The sequence below is a fragment of the Mandrillus leucophaeus genome, unplaced genomic scaffold (genome assembly GCF_000951045.1).
Source record: "Mandrillus leucophaeus isolate KB7577 unplaced genomic scaffold, Mleu.le_1.0 Scaffold890, whole genome shotgun sequence".
In the NCBI taxonomy this organism is placed as follows: domain Eukaryota; kingdom Metazoa; phylum Chordata; class Mammalia; order Primates; family Cercopithecidae; genus Mandrillus; species Mandrillus leucophaeus.
Window position 1 is genome coordinate 36101 of NW_012109697.1, and position 14086 is coordinate 50186.

At 52.8% G+C, this 14086-nt stretch overlaps 1 protein-coding gene across 1 annotated transcript in view; it reads right to left on the reverse strand.

Moving 5' to 3' along the window:
- Window positions 1-14086, reverse strand: part of TNXB (tenascin XB) — a 62814-nt gene that overhangs the window by 16465 nt on the left and 32263 nt on the right. Inside the window, exons 12-19 of the mRNA XM_011969443.1 lie at window positions 9787-10092; window positions 8112-8420; window positions 6233-6520; window positions 5659-5967; window positions 4929-5243; window positions 4498-4815; window positions 3762-4085; window positions 950-1246 (exon numbers count right to left, since the gene is read on the reverse strand). Coding sequence (XP_011824833.1) covers window positions 950-1246; window positions 3762-4085; window positions 4498-4815; window positions 4929-5243; window positions 5659-5967; window positions 6233-6520; window positions 8112-8420; window positions 9787-10092 — 2466 coding nt within the window. The remainder of the gene's footprint in view (window positions 1-949; window positions 1247-3761; window positions 4086-4497; window positions 4816-4928; window positions 5244-5658; window positions 5968-6232; window positions 6521-8111; window positions 8421-9786; window positions 10093-14086) is intronic.

Genomic DNA, 14086 nt, shown 5'->3' on the forward strand with positions numbered 1-14086 from the left:
AGGGAAAATGCCTTGTTAAGTTGTGCACATGGCCAATATTTGTAATTAAAGTAATAGTATCCATGTTAACAGGATTCAGTGTTGTTTTAAAAGTAAATGGGTATTAATCTGGGGGCTTAGAGAACACATACAATTTTTCCCACGGAAATCAGTGATAATTATGAGAATTTGCCCCAAGGGATTTTCAGGAACTTCCTACTTTCCTCAGAAGGGAAAGACTGCAGTTATCTCTCGTTGAATGTGAGAGCCAAACCACACTCCCACCCATCCTTCAGGACAGGTATGGTTATTCCTTCTTTACAGATGAGGAAAAGGAGGTACAGAGAGGTTGTGTGTGTGTTTTTTGTTTGTTTGTTTTGTTTTTTTGAGATAGAGTCTCGCTCTGTCACCCAGGCTGGAGTGCAGTGGCTCGATCTCAGCTCACTGCAACCTCTGCCTCCTGGGTTCAAGCCATTCTCCTGCCTTAGCCTCCCAAGTAGATGGGACTACAGGCATGTGTCACCACACCCAGCTAATTTTTGTATTTTTAGTAGAGATGGGGGTTTCACGATGTTGGCCAGGCTGGTCTCAAACTCCTGACCTCAGGTGATCTGCCCCCTTCAGCCTCCCAAAGTGCTGGGATTACAGGCGTGAGTCACCGTGCCCAGACAGGTTATGTGATTCTCTTGAGGTCACACAGCTCAAATGGGCTGAGGCTATGGTCAACCCCAGGTGTACCTCAGTCTGTGTTATTTTCCTGGTCCCCCACCTCTTTGAGAACCCAAAAAGCCCATGTGTAAAGGGTAGAAGACCTGGGGCAATACCAAAGGCTTGGAGTGAAGGCACCAGCAGAACCATTCCCAGGAGCTTGGAGGCTCAGGGAAAGGAAAATAAAGCCACCAGATACCGACAATAAAGGGGAAACTGAGTCTAGTTCAGGGCAGGGCCCAGTGCCCTACTGCACACTCACCAGTTAAACCAACAGCAGACACAGGGCCCATGCGCTGGCCACCATGGAAGCCATACAGGTTCATCTTATACTTGTGGTCTGGCTCCAGGCCCGAGATAGTGACCCCGTCCTCGTGTCCTGGCACCCGCACCGCCTTGGGCTGCCCATCCCCATTCTTGTACTGGACCAAGAAATGGTCAAACTGGCCCTCGGGGACTGTCCAGGACAGGCTGAGGGAGTCAGGGGTGGCGTCTCTCACTGTCATCTCCCCTAGGCGCGGCTTCACAAGAGGAGCATCAGGGGACTCCTCTTTGGGGGCTGGGAAGAGATAGAAACAGAATCTTTTCGGTTGCTGGAAGGAGCTGTTGAGGCCCCAGCTGCTTGAACTCAGGTCAGAAGGTGGGCCCAGTCTGGGCCTAACTGAAGATCGATTTCTGATTATGATCGTTACAGTCTTTTGTGGCTTCCTTATGGTCCCTCAAACATGCCAGGCAGCCTCCTACCTCAGCACTTTTGCAGTGACTGTTCCCTCCACCTAAATGTTCTTTCCCCAGATATCTTCATGGCTCATCCCCACCGTTCCTTTAAGTCTTTTTCAAAAGCCACCTTCTTCTGGGCCTTCTCTGACTGCGCACTTAACATTTCAGTTTTCTCAATTGCAATGTATCCTCCTTCTATAGACCTAATTTCAGCAACGAATTGGAAAAGAATAGTTATGAGACACTCAGGAGACTGCAGCACTACCTGGATACGTGATATCAAGGCATGATTGTCCATTTATCAAGGTATGCTAATTGTATTGTGGAATTTTATTATTTATTTATTTATTTATTGACACAGAGTCTCGCTCTGTCACCCAGGCCGGAGTGCAGTGGCACGATCTTGGCTCACTGCAACCTCCACCTCCTGGGTTCAAGCAATTTCTTGTGCCTCAAGCCCCCCAAGTAGCTGGGACTATAGGCACGTGCCACCACGCTCTGCTTTTTTGTATTTTTTTTTTTCTTTTTTAGTAGAGATGGGGTTTCACCATGTTGGTCAGGCTGGTCTCAAACTCTTTACCTCAAGTGATCCACCTGCTTTGGCCGCCCAAAGTGCTGGGATCAGGCATGAACCACCTCACCTGGCTGTATTGTGGATTTTTGAAAAATAATTTTTCAAAAAAGAGATATACCTTTAAATATTTAGTGATGAAAGGATAGGGTGTCTGTGGTTCATTTTAAAATATTGCAGTAGTATAACCATACAATGCAATACTGTTTGGCAATAAAAAGCAATGTAGTGACTGAGAGCAGGTGGCTCATGCCTGTTATCTCAGCACTTTGTAAGGCCCAGGCAGGAGGATTCCTTGAAGCCAGGAGTTTGGTATCAGCCTGGGTAGCACTGTAAGACCTCATCTCTACAAAAAAATTTTAAAAATTAGCTGAGTGTCGTGGCAAGCACCTGTGGTCCCAGCTACTTGGGGGGCTGAGATGGCTTGAGCCCAGGATTTTGGGGCTGCAGTGAGCTATGATCATGCCACTGCACTGTAGCCTTGGCAATAGAGTGAGAATTTGTCTTAAAAAAAAAAAATCAATCAATCAATCAATAGCAATGTAGTAAATGTAGTACTTCTACATGCTACATCGATGAACCTCAAAAACATTATGCTCAGTGAAAGAAGCCAGACACAAAAGGATACATATTGTGTGATTCCATTTATACGAAATGTCCTGAAAAAGCAATCTACAGAGAAAAAATTAGATTGGTTATAAACTAGGGCTGAGATAGGAATGGGTCTGGACCCAAGATTTCTTTTGGGGGTGATGGAAAAGTTCTAAAATTAGATTGTGGTGATGGCTGCACAAGTAGGTAAAGATACTAAAACCAGTAAGCTGTGCACTTAAAACAAGTGTGTTTTATGCCACATGAATTATATCTCAATGAAGGTGTTAATAAAGAAAACATTCAGGCCGGGTGTGGCGGCTCACGCCTGGAATCCCATCACTTTGGCTGAGGTGGGAGGATCACTTGAGCCCAGGAGTTCAAGACTGGCCTGGGCAACATGGCTAAACCCTGTCTCTACAAAAAACACAAAAAATTAGCTGGGCATGATGGAGTGCGCTTGTAGTCCCAGCTATTTGGGAGGCTGAAGTGGGAGGATCCCTTAAGCCCGGGAGGTTGAGGCTGCAGTGCAGTGAATTGTCATTGTGCCAGTAGACTCCAGCCTGGGTGACAGAGTGAGACCTTGTCAAAAGAAAGGAAGAAAGAAAGAAAGAAGGAGAGGGAGAGAGGGAGAGAGGGAGAGAGAGGGAGAGGGAGAGGTGGGGGGGGAGAGAGAGAGAGAGAGAGAGAGAAAGAAAGAAAGAAAAACATTCTAGTGATTCTAGTGGAGTACATGAGTGGGGCAGAGATGAGTCAGACTGGCCAGAAGTTGATATTTGATTGAAGGAGGGTGGCAGGGTGATGGGTACCTGAAGTCTTTGTACTATTCTTTCTATTTACACATTTGAAATTTTATTTAACAAATACTTTTAATTTAATTAATTTGTATTTCAAAAATGTGTTCCAATCCCACAAAAAGAGTTCTCTATAGAGCTCCAAGGAAAAGCAGAGCCACAAACCAGCCAGTGAATCACCTCCCGAGAGGCCTCAGTCCCCGGGAGCCTCTCCCACATGGCTGGCACTTCTCCTGGATTTGCTCTCTCAGTCCCCAGATCACACCCATCCTGAGGCTTTAGCGAACAGGGTGCATTATAGGTTTGAGGTCTTGGGATCCTGGGTCCCTAGTGGAAGAGATGCTGGAGGCTGCACTTTCCTAAGACCCAACCCAGAGGGCTCTGCAGCGCACACTCACCCGTGACGCCCACAGCGGACACCGGGCCCACACGCCGCCCCTCGTGGAGGCCGTACAGGTGCATCTTGTACTTGTGCCCGGGCTCCAGGCCCCCCACGGTGACCTCACTCTCCTCGCCCCCGACACGCACCACCTGGGGCCGCCCGTCCCTGTCCTTGTACTGCACGGTGAAGGAGTCGAAGCGGCCCTGGGGGACGGTCCAGGAGAGGCTCAGCGAGTCAGGGGAGGATCCTGTCACTGTCAGCTCCCCCAGGAGCGGCTCCTCGGGGGGCTCCGGGGCCTCCGTGCTGGGTTCTGTGGGGCTGGGGGTCTCTTCCTCTGCAGCTGAGAAAAAAGGACACAGAGAGAGTGAGGCAGGGTCCCTGGGGGATGTCCTTGGGACTTGGGGAAAAGGAGGGAGAACCCAAGGTTATGACTGGGGGACCTGAGGTCATTTCAGAGAAGCCCATTCTTGGGGCTGGGTGGTCCTGATCAGTTGACACATGACAAGTTCCAGGGTCAGCTGTGGGGGACCTGGGACAGCCACCAGCACAGCAAAGCTCCCGACGGCGCCTCTCCGCTCAGGAGGAGCCAGGGGTCAACCTCACAGGAAGGTCCAAGGGGAGCCCCAGCCCCAGCCACAAGCAAGTCTGTGGTGCTGACCAGACCCCTGTCACATTCCCCACCAGTCATCACCAAAGAGCAAGAGGGTGGCCCTCCCACAGCACCCACCCTGTGGCTCCCACTGTTCACTCACCCGTCACCCCGATTGCAGACACAGGGCCCATGCGCTGGCCACCGTGGAAACCGTACAGGTTCATCTTGTATTTGTGGTCTGGCTCCAGGCCCGAGATGGTGACCCCATCCTCATGCCCTGGCACCCGCACAGCCTTGGGCCGCCCGTCTCCGTTCCTGTACTGGACCAGGAAGTGGTCAAACTGGCCCTCAGGAACTGTCCAGGACAGGCTGAGGGAGTCGGGGGTGGCGTCTGTCACGGTCAGCTCCCCCAGGTGAGGTGTGATGGGGGGCTCGGGGGTTGCGGTGGGAGGTTCCGAAGGCTCCTCCTCCTCCGGGACTGGACAGAGACATGGAAAGAGAGGACTGAGGTGGGCAGGGTATCTGCGGGACTCTGCTCTCCTCTGGACTCTCCCACCATCTGAAAGGAGGCACAGTGGGCAGAGTGCTCACCTGTCAGGGCCTCGACATGGACAGGACCCACATGCTTCCCATCGCGGAAACCATACAGGGTCACCACGTATCTGTGGTCGGATTCCAGGCCAGAGAGGGTGATGTCATTCTGGTCACCTCCTGTACGGACCGTTTGGAGTTGCCCTTCTCTATCTGTGTGCTGGATTTCGAAGGAGTCAAATTCTCCCTCAGTCACCATCCAGGAGAGATGCAGGGTGTGTGGCGTGGCCTCCTTCACTGTCAGCTCCCCGAGGCGGGGCTCAGGCGCTGGAGGGGTCGGGGCCGTGGTCTCAGTTTCCGTGTCTTCCCTGCGGGCTGGTTCACAGAGACAGGTAGAGACAGATGGCTGGTCGGTTGCTGCACCCAGACTCTCAGGAGAAGTGAGGGAGGAGAGGGAGCGAGGGCAAGCATCAACAATCGAAAGACCAGCTTTTGCTGCACGTGGGTGAATTTCAAAAGCATTGTGCTACGTGCAATAAACGAAACACAGGAGACTGCGTATTGTGATTCCATTACACAGAAAGCCAAAATGCTGTCTCCAGAATGACTGAAAGCAGACAGTGGTTGCTGGCGGCTGGGGCTGGGGCAGTGGACTCTAAAGCGGCACAAGGAAACTTTCTGGATCAATGGAAATGATATAAAATGGGAAGTTCAGAGATCTTATGGCTCAGTCAGACTTGGAGAGCCAGGCGGGAAGGAGGCATAGGTGTTCCAGCTGCCGCACACTCACCAGTTATGGCGACGGCTGAGATGGGGCCCACACGCTTGCCGCTGTGCAGGCCATAGAGCAGCAGCTTGTACCTGTGGGCGGGGTCCAGGCCCGGCACGCTGACCTCCCTGAGGCTGCCCTCCACGGGCACCACCTGGGGCTGCCCGTCCCTGTCCTTGTACTGGACCACAAAGGAGTCAAATTGGCCCTCAGGGACTGTCCAGGAGAGGCCCACGGAGTTCTGGGTCACGCTGGTCACCTGCAGCTCCTCCCCCAGACGGGGCTTTGGGGGACGCTTTGTTCCAGTATCGTCCATAGCACTCCGGGCCTCTGAGATGGAGACACGGAGAGGAAACGGCTGAGCTGTTTCTGGAAGCCTGGGTGACCTCGAAGGGCAGGATCGAGAGGTCTGGAGACAGGGCTTTGCGTGGTTGAGTCCTGCTGGGCTGTGCTAGGGGCTTGTGCAGGGACGTGGGGAGCTGGATCTGAGCCGAGTGGCTGGGGCCAAATAATGGTAATGGCAGCCACCACAAGTGATCATCTGCTGCTTGGCCTGAGGGGAGCAGAGCAGGGACCTGCAGGGAATGCCCCTCACCCGTGGTGCCGTCGGCAGTGAGGGGGCCATGGCGCTTCTTGCCCAGGAGGCCATAGAGGAGGAATCTGTACTTGCGGCCGGCGTCCAGAGGGGCGATGGTGACAGAGCGCTCGTGGCCCTCCACGGGCACCACCTGGGGCCCGTCTTTGTCCTTGAACTGGACCACAAAAGAGTCGAACTGGCCCTCAGGGACCGTCCAGGAGAGGTGCAGTGAGTCTGGGGTGGGGTCTGTCACCCACAGCTCCCCAAGGCGAGGTGGGGCCCCTGGGCTGGCGTCACCTCGGGCAGCTGATGGAGAGGAAAGGTTCTTGTGTTTATTTTTTCCAGAACGACTCCTTGACTGCCTCCCTCTGGGGCTGGAAAAACCCAGAACTGCCCAAATGCTCAGTGCTTCCCCAAAATATTTCCATCACCTCCCATCCTCACCACCATCTCCATCTGGTCCACGCCTCTCTCCCCTTGACCCAAGTTGGGAGGGTCACCTGTCCTGAGTCACCTCCGGGAAAAGAGATTCCCTAGCTCCCTGCCTCGTCTTACTCCCCTTTCTGTCCAGCCTCTTTCCACCTCTCACAGACTGCTTCCCCAGCACCCAGCAGGGTGCAGCTGCTTGCAGACTGGGTCTCTATCTCCTCTTACCCAGGAGCACATGACTTGGCTGGCCCCTGAGGAAAGGAGTGATTTGGCCAGCCCCGAGGAGCACAGGATCCCTGATGGGGGCAGACAGCAGGTGGGGGAGGCAGGATGATATGACACAGGTAGCTCTCACTCCTTCTCCTTTCCCTTTCTTATTCTCACTGGCTGGCCCGGGAGAACTAAGGCTCCCATGGGACCTGGTAAAGAAGCGTGGGCTGCCTGTGAGAATGTTGAGGGGGATGAAGCTGGGGAGCTCAGGCAGGGAAGGGATCTAGTGTCTGCCCGAGGAGCCATCCCAGGGCTTGAGAAGGAGCTGGCCTGCTGCCTTCCTGGACGGTGAGGATGCTGACGACATTGTTATTGCAAGTTTTCTGGCAACAGGGAGCCCCCAGGGGCAGGGGAGGGCCTGGACTGAACCCTCGGAAAGGGGCACAGCTGGGCTGGGCTCCTCTGGTTCCCAATTTCTGAGGCTCCAGAAGGACGGCAGAGAAGGAAGGACAGTCTCTGTAGGAGGCACATATGGGCCCAGACAGGCCTGAGCTAGGAGGTTGAGAACCTGGGTGAGAGTCGTAGGGGAGACAGCAAAGACTCTCAGGAGGTGATGGATTCGCAAGGCAGGAAGGGCTCCTGGCTCTCCTCGCCCCTTCTCCCAGCACCCCCAGGCTCCCACATCCACCCTGCAGGAAGAGGCCTGCAGGGGCTTCCCTCATCCAACAACAGTGGAAATTACAAGAAGAGAGGCAGAGTCAGCAGCGGAGAGCAGACCCAGGAACTGGACCCAGTCTCCTGGTCCTCATCTGCTTTGTGGCTTTTCTTTCTTTTTTTTTTTTTTTCTTGGTCTTTTTGGAGACAGAGTCTCGCTCTATCACCTAGACTGGAGTGTAGTGGCACGATCTTGGTTCACTGTAGCCTCCACGTCCCGGGTTCAAGTGATTCTTGTGTCTCAGACTCCCGAGTAGCTGGAATTACTAGCGCCCGTCACCACACCCAGCTAATTTTTGTCTTTTTAGTCAAGACAGGGTTTTGCCATGTTGGCCAGGCTGGTCTCGAACTCCTGACCTCAAGTGATCCACCTGCCTCGACCTCCCAAAGTGCTGGGATTACAGGCGTGAGTCACCATACTAGCACCATGTGGCTTTTCAAATGAGACAGAGCAGGTGGACAAAGGCAAGACTCAGTAGAGGGAGGGAAGAGAAAGGTGGGAAGGCTGTGGCCTCAGGCTCAGCTGTGTGGGGGCCCCTCTCACCCGTCTTTGCCTCCACAGAGACTGGGCTGCGTCGTTTCCCGTCCTGGATCCCAAAGAGCAGGAACTTGTACTTGCGGGAAGGTTCCAAGCCAGGGATGGTGACCTCCCGCTGGTCTGCAGCCACAGGCACCACCTGCGGCTGCCCGTCCCTGTCCTTGTACTGAACCACAAAGGAGTCGAATTCACCCTCAGGGACTGTCCACGAGAGGCCCACAGAGTCAGGGGTTACATCCGTCACTGTCAGCTCCCCTAGGCGTGGCTCCAGGGGAGGCTCGGAGGCCTCCGTGGCTGGGGCTGGTGGGAGGGGAGCTGGGATTTGGGAAGACAAAGAACATGGTTGAGATCTCTGAGGGGGAACCCCTGGGTTTTGAGGGCCTCAAGGGGGCTGTGAACTGAGATGGGGAATAGTTACACCTTTATTTCCAGACCTCTAACTGAAATGCAGCATTTCTTTCAAAAACTAATATAGAAAACCAACCAGAGTAGAATTATTGTGACTTTGTTACCAATAGAAACCACGGATGTTTTCACGTCACCTTAGAGTTATTGCAGAAACTTTAAAATACCTTTTATATCCATCACTGCTTCTAAATTTTGTAGTTTAGTAAACACATCACCAAGTCCTGTTATTTAATGAGCTAGTCAATAAGTTCAAGTATTACTAAATCATAAATTTGGATTTTTAAGAAATATTTTGGGCCAGGTGCAGTGGCTCACGCGTGGCGTGGCACTTTGGGATGCCGAGGTGGGCGGATCACCTGAGGTCAGGAATTTGAGACCAGCCTGGCCGACATGGTGAAATCCTGTCTCTACTAAAAATACAAAAAATTAGCTGGGTGTGGTGGTGCGTGCCTGTAATCCCAGTTACTCTGGAGGCTGAGGCAGGAGAATTGCTTGAACCCGGGAAGTGGAGGTTGCAGTGAGTCGAGATCGCGCCATTGCACTCCAGCCTGGGTGACAAGAGCGAAACTCCGTCTCAAAAATAAAAAAGAAATATTTTGATAACTGTCTATGAATATAATTTGTTTCCTTTGTAATCCTATACATTTTATTTTACAGATTTAAAAACATTGCCTTGAGGCGGGGTAGGGGTTTCACCAGATGCCACAGCACAAAAGTTGTGGAGAACCTGTGCCCAGGAAACCATGAGGGGCAGGAAGGAGCCTGGAGCAAGAGCAAGGGCGGCCTCCTGGAGAGACGAAAACTCGCGTGGGCCAGGATGGAAGGCAGTGCAGGCAGGTGGCAGAGGACTCCTGAGAAGGGACTCAGGATATGCAGCACTTCGCCTCAACAAAAAAGGCCAGAAGCGGGAGGTGGCAGCTGTGTCCAAGTCACAGCAGGGTTGTAAAGAGAAGGGGTGGAAATAGCTATGGGCAGTTGGAGAAGGGGAGAGAAAGTCTGTGGCTGGATTTAGGCCAAATGGGAAGAAGACATTCCCCTAGGCGGGGGGCAGAGTGGAGATGGGGAAGGAGCTGGAGGGCTGAGAAGGTTCCAGCCCTGGGAGAAGTAAAGGGGTCAGGGAACAGAAAGACTCGCAGGGTCACCGAGTCAGGGCCTGAGGGGATCCAGCCTCTCAGTGAGGGTGCGGTGGTACCAAGGCAGGGCTGGGAGAAGGGCCATGGAGTGGGGAGCTCTGGATAACCAGAGATGGGGACTGAGTCCCCCCATTACTCACCCGTCATGATGACCACAGACAGGGGGCCCACGCGTTGCCCATCATGTAGTCCATACATGTTCATCTTGTATTTTCTCTCAGGCTCCAGGTTGTAGATTGTGACCTCCTGCTGGTCTGCAGCCACCGGCACCACCTGAGGCTGCCCGTCCTTGTCTTTGTACTGGACCATGAAGGAGTCAAACTGGCCCTCAGGGACTGTCCAGGAGAGGCCCACAGAGTTGGGGGTCACGTCTGTCACTGTCAGCTCTCCTAGGCGTGGCTCCAGAGGGGGCTTGGTGGCTGGAGGGGTCTCTTCTTGTTGTGGGGCTGGGACAGAGATGGTAGGGGACTGTTAGTAAAGAACCCCCCTTTTCTTATAGTAATGATGTCTAGTTATTTTTTGCTATTTTTTTTGAGATGGAGTCTTACTGTCACCCAGAGCAGTGGGAAACCTCAGCTCACTGCAGCCTCTGCCTCCCCGGTTCAAGCGATCCTCCTGCCTCAGCGTCCCAAGTAGCTGGGACTACAGGTGTGCGCCACCCTGCCTGGTTAATTTTGTGTGTGTGTGTGTATTTTTAGTGGAGACAGGGTTTTGCCATGTTGGTCAGGCTGGTCTCAAACTCCTGACCTCAGGTGATCCACCTGCCTCAGCCCCTAAAGTGCCGGGATTACAGGTGTGAGTCACCACACCCAGCGATGTCTGTTGCATTTGTGGAAACTGCAAGATGGTTTTGATGTAAAAGTGCATTGATCTGAACATCTGTCTGGTCAACAGTCCTTCACTAGGTCCCTGCCTGGTGTCTGAGGCTGCACTTGTTGGGGGAGAAGAGTGTCAGCTGTCATTGACACCCTAGGAAAGTGCTGAAATTCCATCTATATGCCAGTGACTCCAGATTTATACTCTCTGTCCAGACCTCTCCTGAATCCCAGACTAGTGTTTGTGCAATGTCTTCCTTGGAGGCCTACTTGTGTGTCAAACTCAACAAGTGCAAAACTGAGCCTCCAAGCTTCCCGACACCTGCTCCAGCCACAGCCTCCCCACCTCAGTAAGATTACAACCTTTTTTTTTTTTTTTTTGAGACGGAGTTTCACTCTTGTTGCTCAGGCTGGAGTGCAATGGCATGCTTGTAGGTCACCATAACCTCCGCCTCCCGGACTCAAGTGATTCTCCTGCCTCAGCCTCCCGAGTAGCTGGGATTACAGGCATGCGCCACCATGTCCAGCTAGTTTTATATTTTCAGTAGAGATGGGGTTTCTCCATGTTAGTCAGGTTGGTCTCGAACTCCCGACCTCAGATGATCCGCCCGCCTCGGCCTCCCAAAGTGCTGGGATTACAGGCGTGAGCCTCCACACCCAGCCAAGATTACAACTTCATTCTTCCAGCTGCTCAGATCAAAACCCCCGGAGTCATCCCCGAATCCTCTTACACTCCACATCCGCCCTGTGGGTACGTCCTGTTGTCACTACCTTCAGAGTCTGACCCCTCCTTGCCACCTCCAAGCACCACCGTCTCCTCCTGGATTATCACAACATTCTCCCAGGTCACCGCCTTCTGCCCTCACCCCCCTTTGGTCTGTTGGGTCTGCAGCCAGAAGAATCCTGTTAACACATTAGCCAGAGCTGGTTCCTGCAGTGGCTTCTATCTCACTCAGGGTGAAATCCAAGTCCTGCAGTGGCCTCTAAGGTCCCGTATTCATCTCTTAGATCATTCTTATTGCCTGCCCTCCTCCAACTCCACCCCAAAACACACTGCATTCCTCACTGTCTGCAGACATTTGGGGCTGCTTTCCGCCTGCCAGTCTCTGCATTTGCTCTTCCTTCTGTCTGGGACGCTCTTTCCCCAAATACCTAGGTGGCCGTCCTCTCACCTCCTTCAGGGCTTTCCTCACACACTGCCCTCTCTGCGAGGCCCTCGTTGTCCCCCTACTAGGCTCTGCTTTTCTCCACTGCTGATCACTGTCACATCCGGTGCCACTGACATATTTGTGCAATTTGTTGCCTGTCCCCCTCCACTAGAATGTGAGCCCCTCAGGCAGGAGCTTTGCTTAATTCACTGCTGTGTCCCAGTGCCTGGCACACAGTAGGTACTCCACAAATGTCTGTAAAATAATGAGTGGTCTGCAGGTCTGGGCTCAGGACCTGCAGATCCCCACCACTCCCGCATGAAGAAGCACTCATTAGCCAGTGAACTAGAGGGTAGTCCCAAGAGGCAAAATGGCAGAGAAGGTGACTGGATGGGTGGGGCTCCTAAGAACTTGTTTCTCTGGCTTCCTTGGGAGGACAAGACAAGGCTCCAGGCAAGTGACACCTGCTTGAAACAGGCTGGTGACCAGGCCTCAGGAAGACAGAAAAGAGTCAGGCAGGGGAGGGCCGGTGTGGAGGCAGCTGAGGTGGTGGGAGGGAGCAGAGTGACCACCATGTATTGAACATCTGCTATTTACAGGTACCAAGCTGGGTATTTTCTCTCATTTCATTTGCCTTCTAACCTTACTTGTTCCCGCAGCACCCATTCCCTGCTCCTTTTTGCCCTCTTTGCACTTCTTTCCATGAGGGAATGAAAATGTCCTTCACCATCAAGTTTTATTGCTGGTGGTTTGGACTAATTGGAAAGGTGCAATTATAACGATTCATGACTCTGGCAGTCCCCATGCTGCATGTGGGACAGTCCTTTTCCAATTTAGAAGTGTGTCTAATGAGCTCCACGCACCTCTCCCCCTGACAACTGCATTGTGTGTGCTGCCAGGCACAGCCTCCAGCTTGGCGGACTCCAGCTGCTTCGTCCCTTTGCTGCTCTGATAATGTGCATTGACGCCCATTTCTTTCCTAAAGGGCCTCATCTATTTTATCCAGGATGTGTAAAATACACGTTTCAAAATATCCAGCATTAGAACATGGATATACAGGGATTCCCTCGCGGGAAGGTCTGAGCAAAAGACGAATGAGCTGAGAAGATGCCAGACATGTTACATCACCACCTCTAACCGTGACAACAAGCTGGGCGGTGCTTACTCCCTCCTGAACATGAGTAAGCTGAGGTTCCAGGAGAGGAGGTAAGTTTTTCAAGATCACACAGCTGGCCGGGCACGGTGCCTCACACCTGTAATCCCAGCACTTTGGGAGGCCGAGGTGGGTGGATCACCTGAGGTCAGAAGTTCGAGACCAGCCTGGCTAACACGGTGAAACCCTGTCTCTACTAAAAATACAAAAATTAGCCGGGTGTGGTGGCGCATGCCTGTAAGCCCAGCTACTCGGGGGGCTGAGGCAGGAGGACTGCTTGAATCTGGGAACCAGAGGTTGCAGTGAGCCGAGATCACACCACTGCACTCCAGCCTGGGTGATAAAGCAAGACTCTGTCTTAAAAAAAAAAAAAATCATTCAGCTGAGAACAGAGGAAGACAGGAAGGACTCAGTTTGTCAGATTCCCAAACTCCATTTATCTCTACTGCACCGCCTCAGTAGTCAGTGCCTGGCGGAGCCCATCCTTACTCCAGGGACCAGGTACAGGGCCTCACAGAGCCCAGTGTGGGTCCCTGGGACAGAGGGGCAGAGGGAGGGTCACTCCAGGAGCAGCCGTGGCAGCATGTCTGGGTCTGGCACCAGCCTCCACCCTACAACCTCAGGCCCCAAGGAGAGTCACTCAGGGTGGTTTTGCCCTCTCCCTCTTCTCAGGGCTGACTGAGGCAAAGAAAATAAATTGAGGGTGGAAGGTTCTGGAAATGAAATCAACCAAGTCATGATGAGGCTGAGCTTGGTGGAATTACAGAAACCATGTTCTGGAAAACTATCTATTTCTCTACTTTTAATTTTTTAATCATTCCCCTTATAGTAAAAGTTATTTTTGAGAAAGGTGTGTCTTTGTTTCTGTGAGCAAAGGGGAAAAAAAAGAGATTCCCCTCACTGTTACCAAACCGGGCAGGTCAGCCCGAGGGTCCCAGAGGCACTGCTGCCCACTCAGCCTCTTGGGCTGAGGCCCTGGAGAGGAGGTGCCCAGGCTGGTCCCGTGTGGCGGTGGATGTGGCCCTATAACCAGGCCTGAGAGAGAGGGTGGGAGGGATGTTCTTCTTTGCTGTAAAGTCACTCACTGGATGAGTAGTAAAGAAAGACTTGTGGCCGGGTGCGGTGGCTCACACCTATAATCCCAACACTTCGGGAGGCCAAGGCGGGTGGATCACTTGAGGTCAGGAGTTTGAGATGAGCCCGGCTGACATGGTAAAACCCCATCTCTATTAAAAATACAAAAATTAACCAGGCATGGTGGTGCGTGCCTGTAATCCCAGCTACTCGGGAGGCTGAGGCAGGAGAATCACTTGAACCTGGGAGG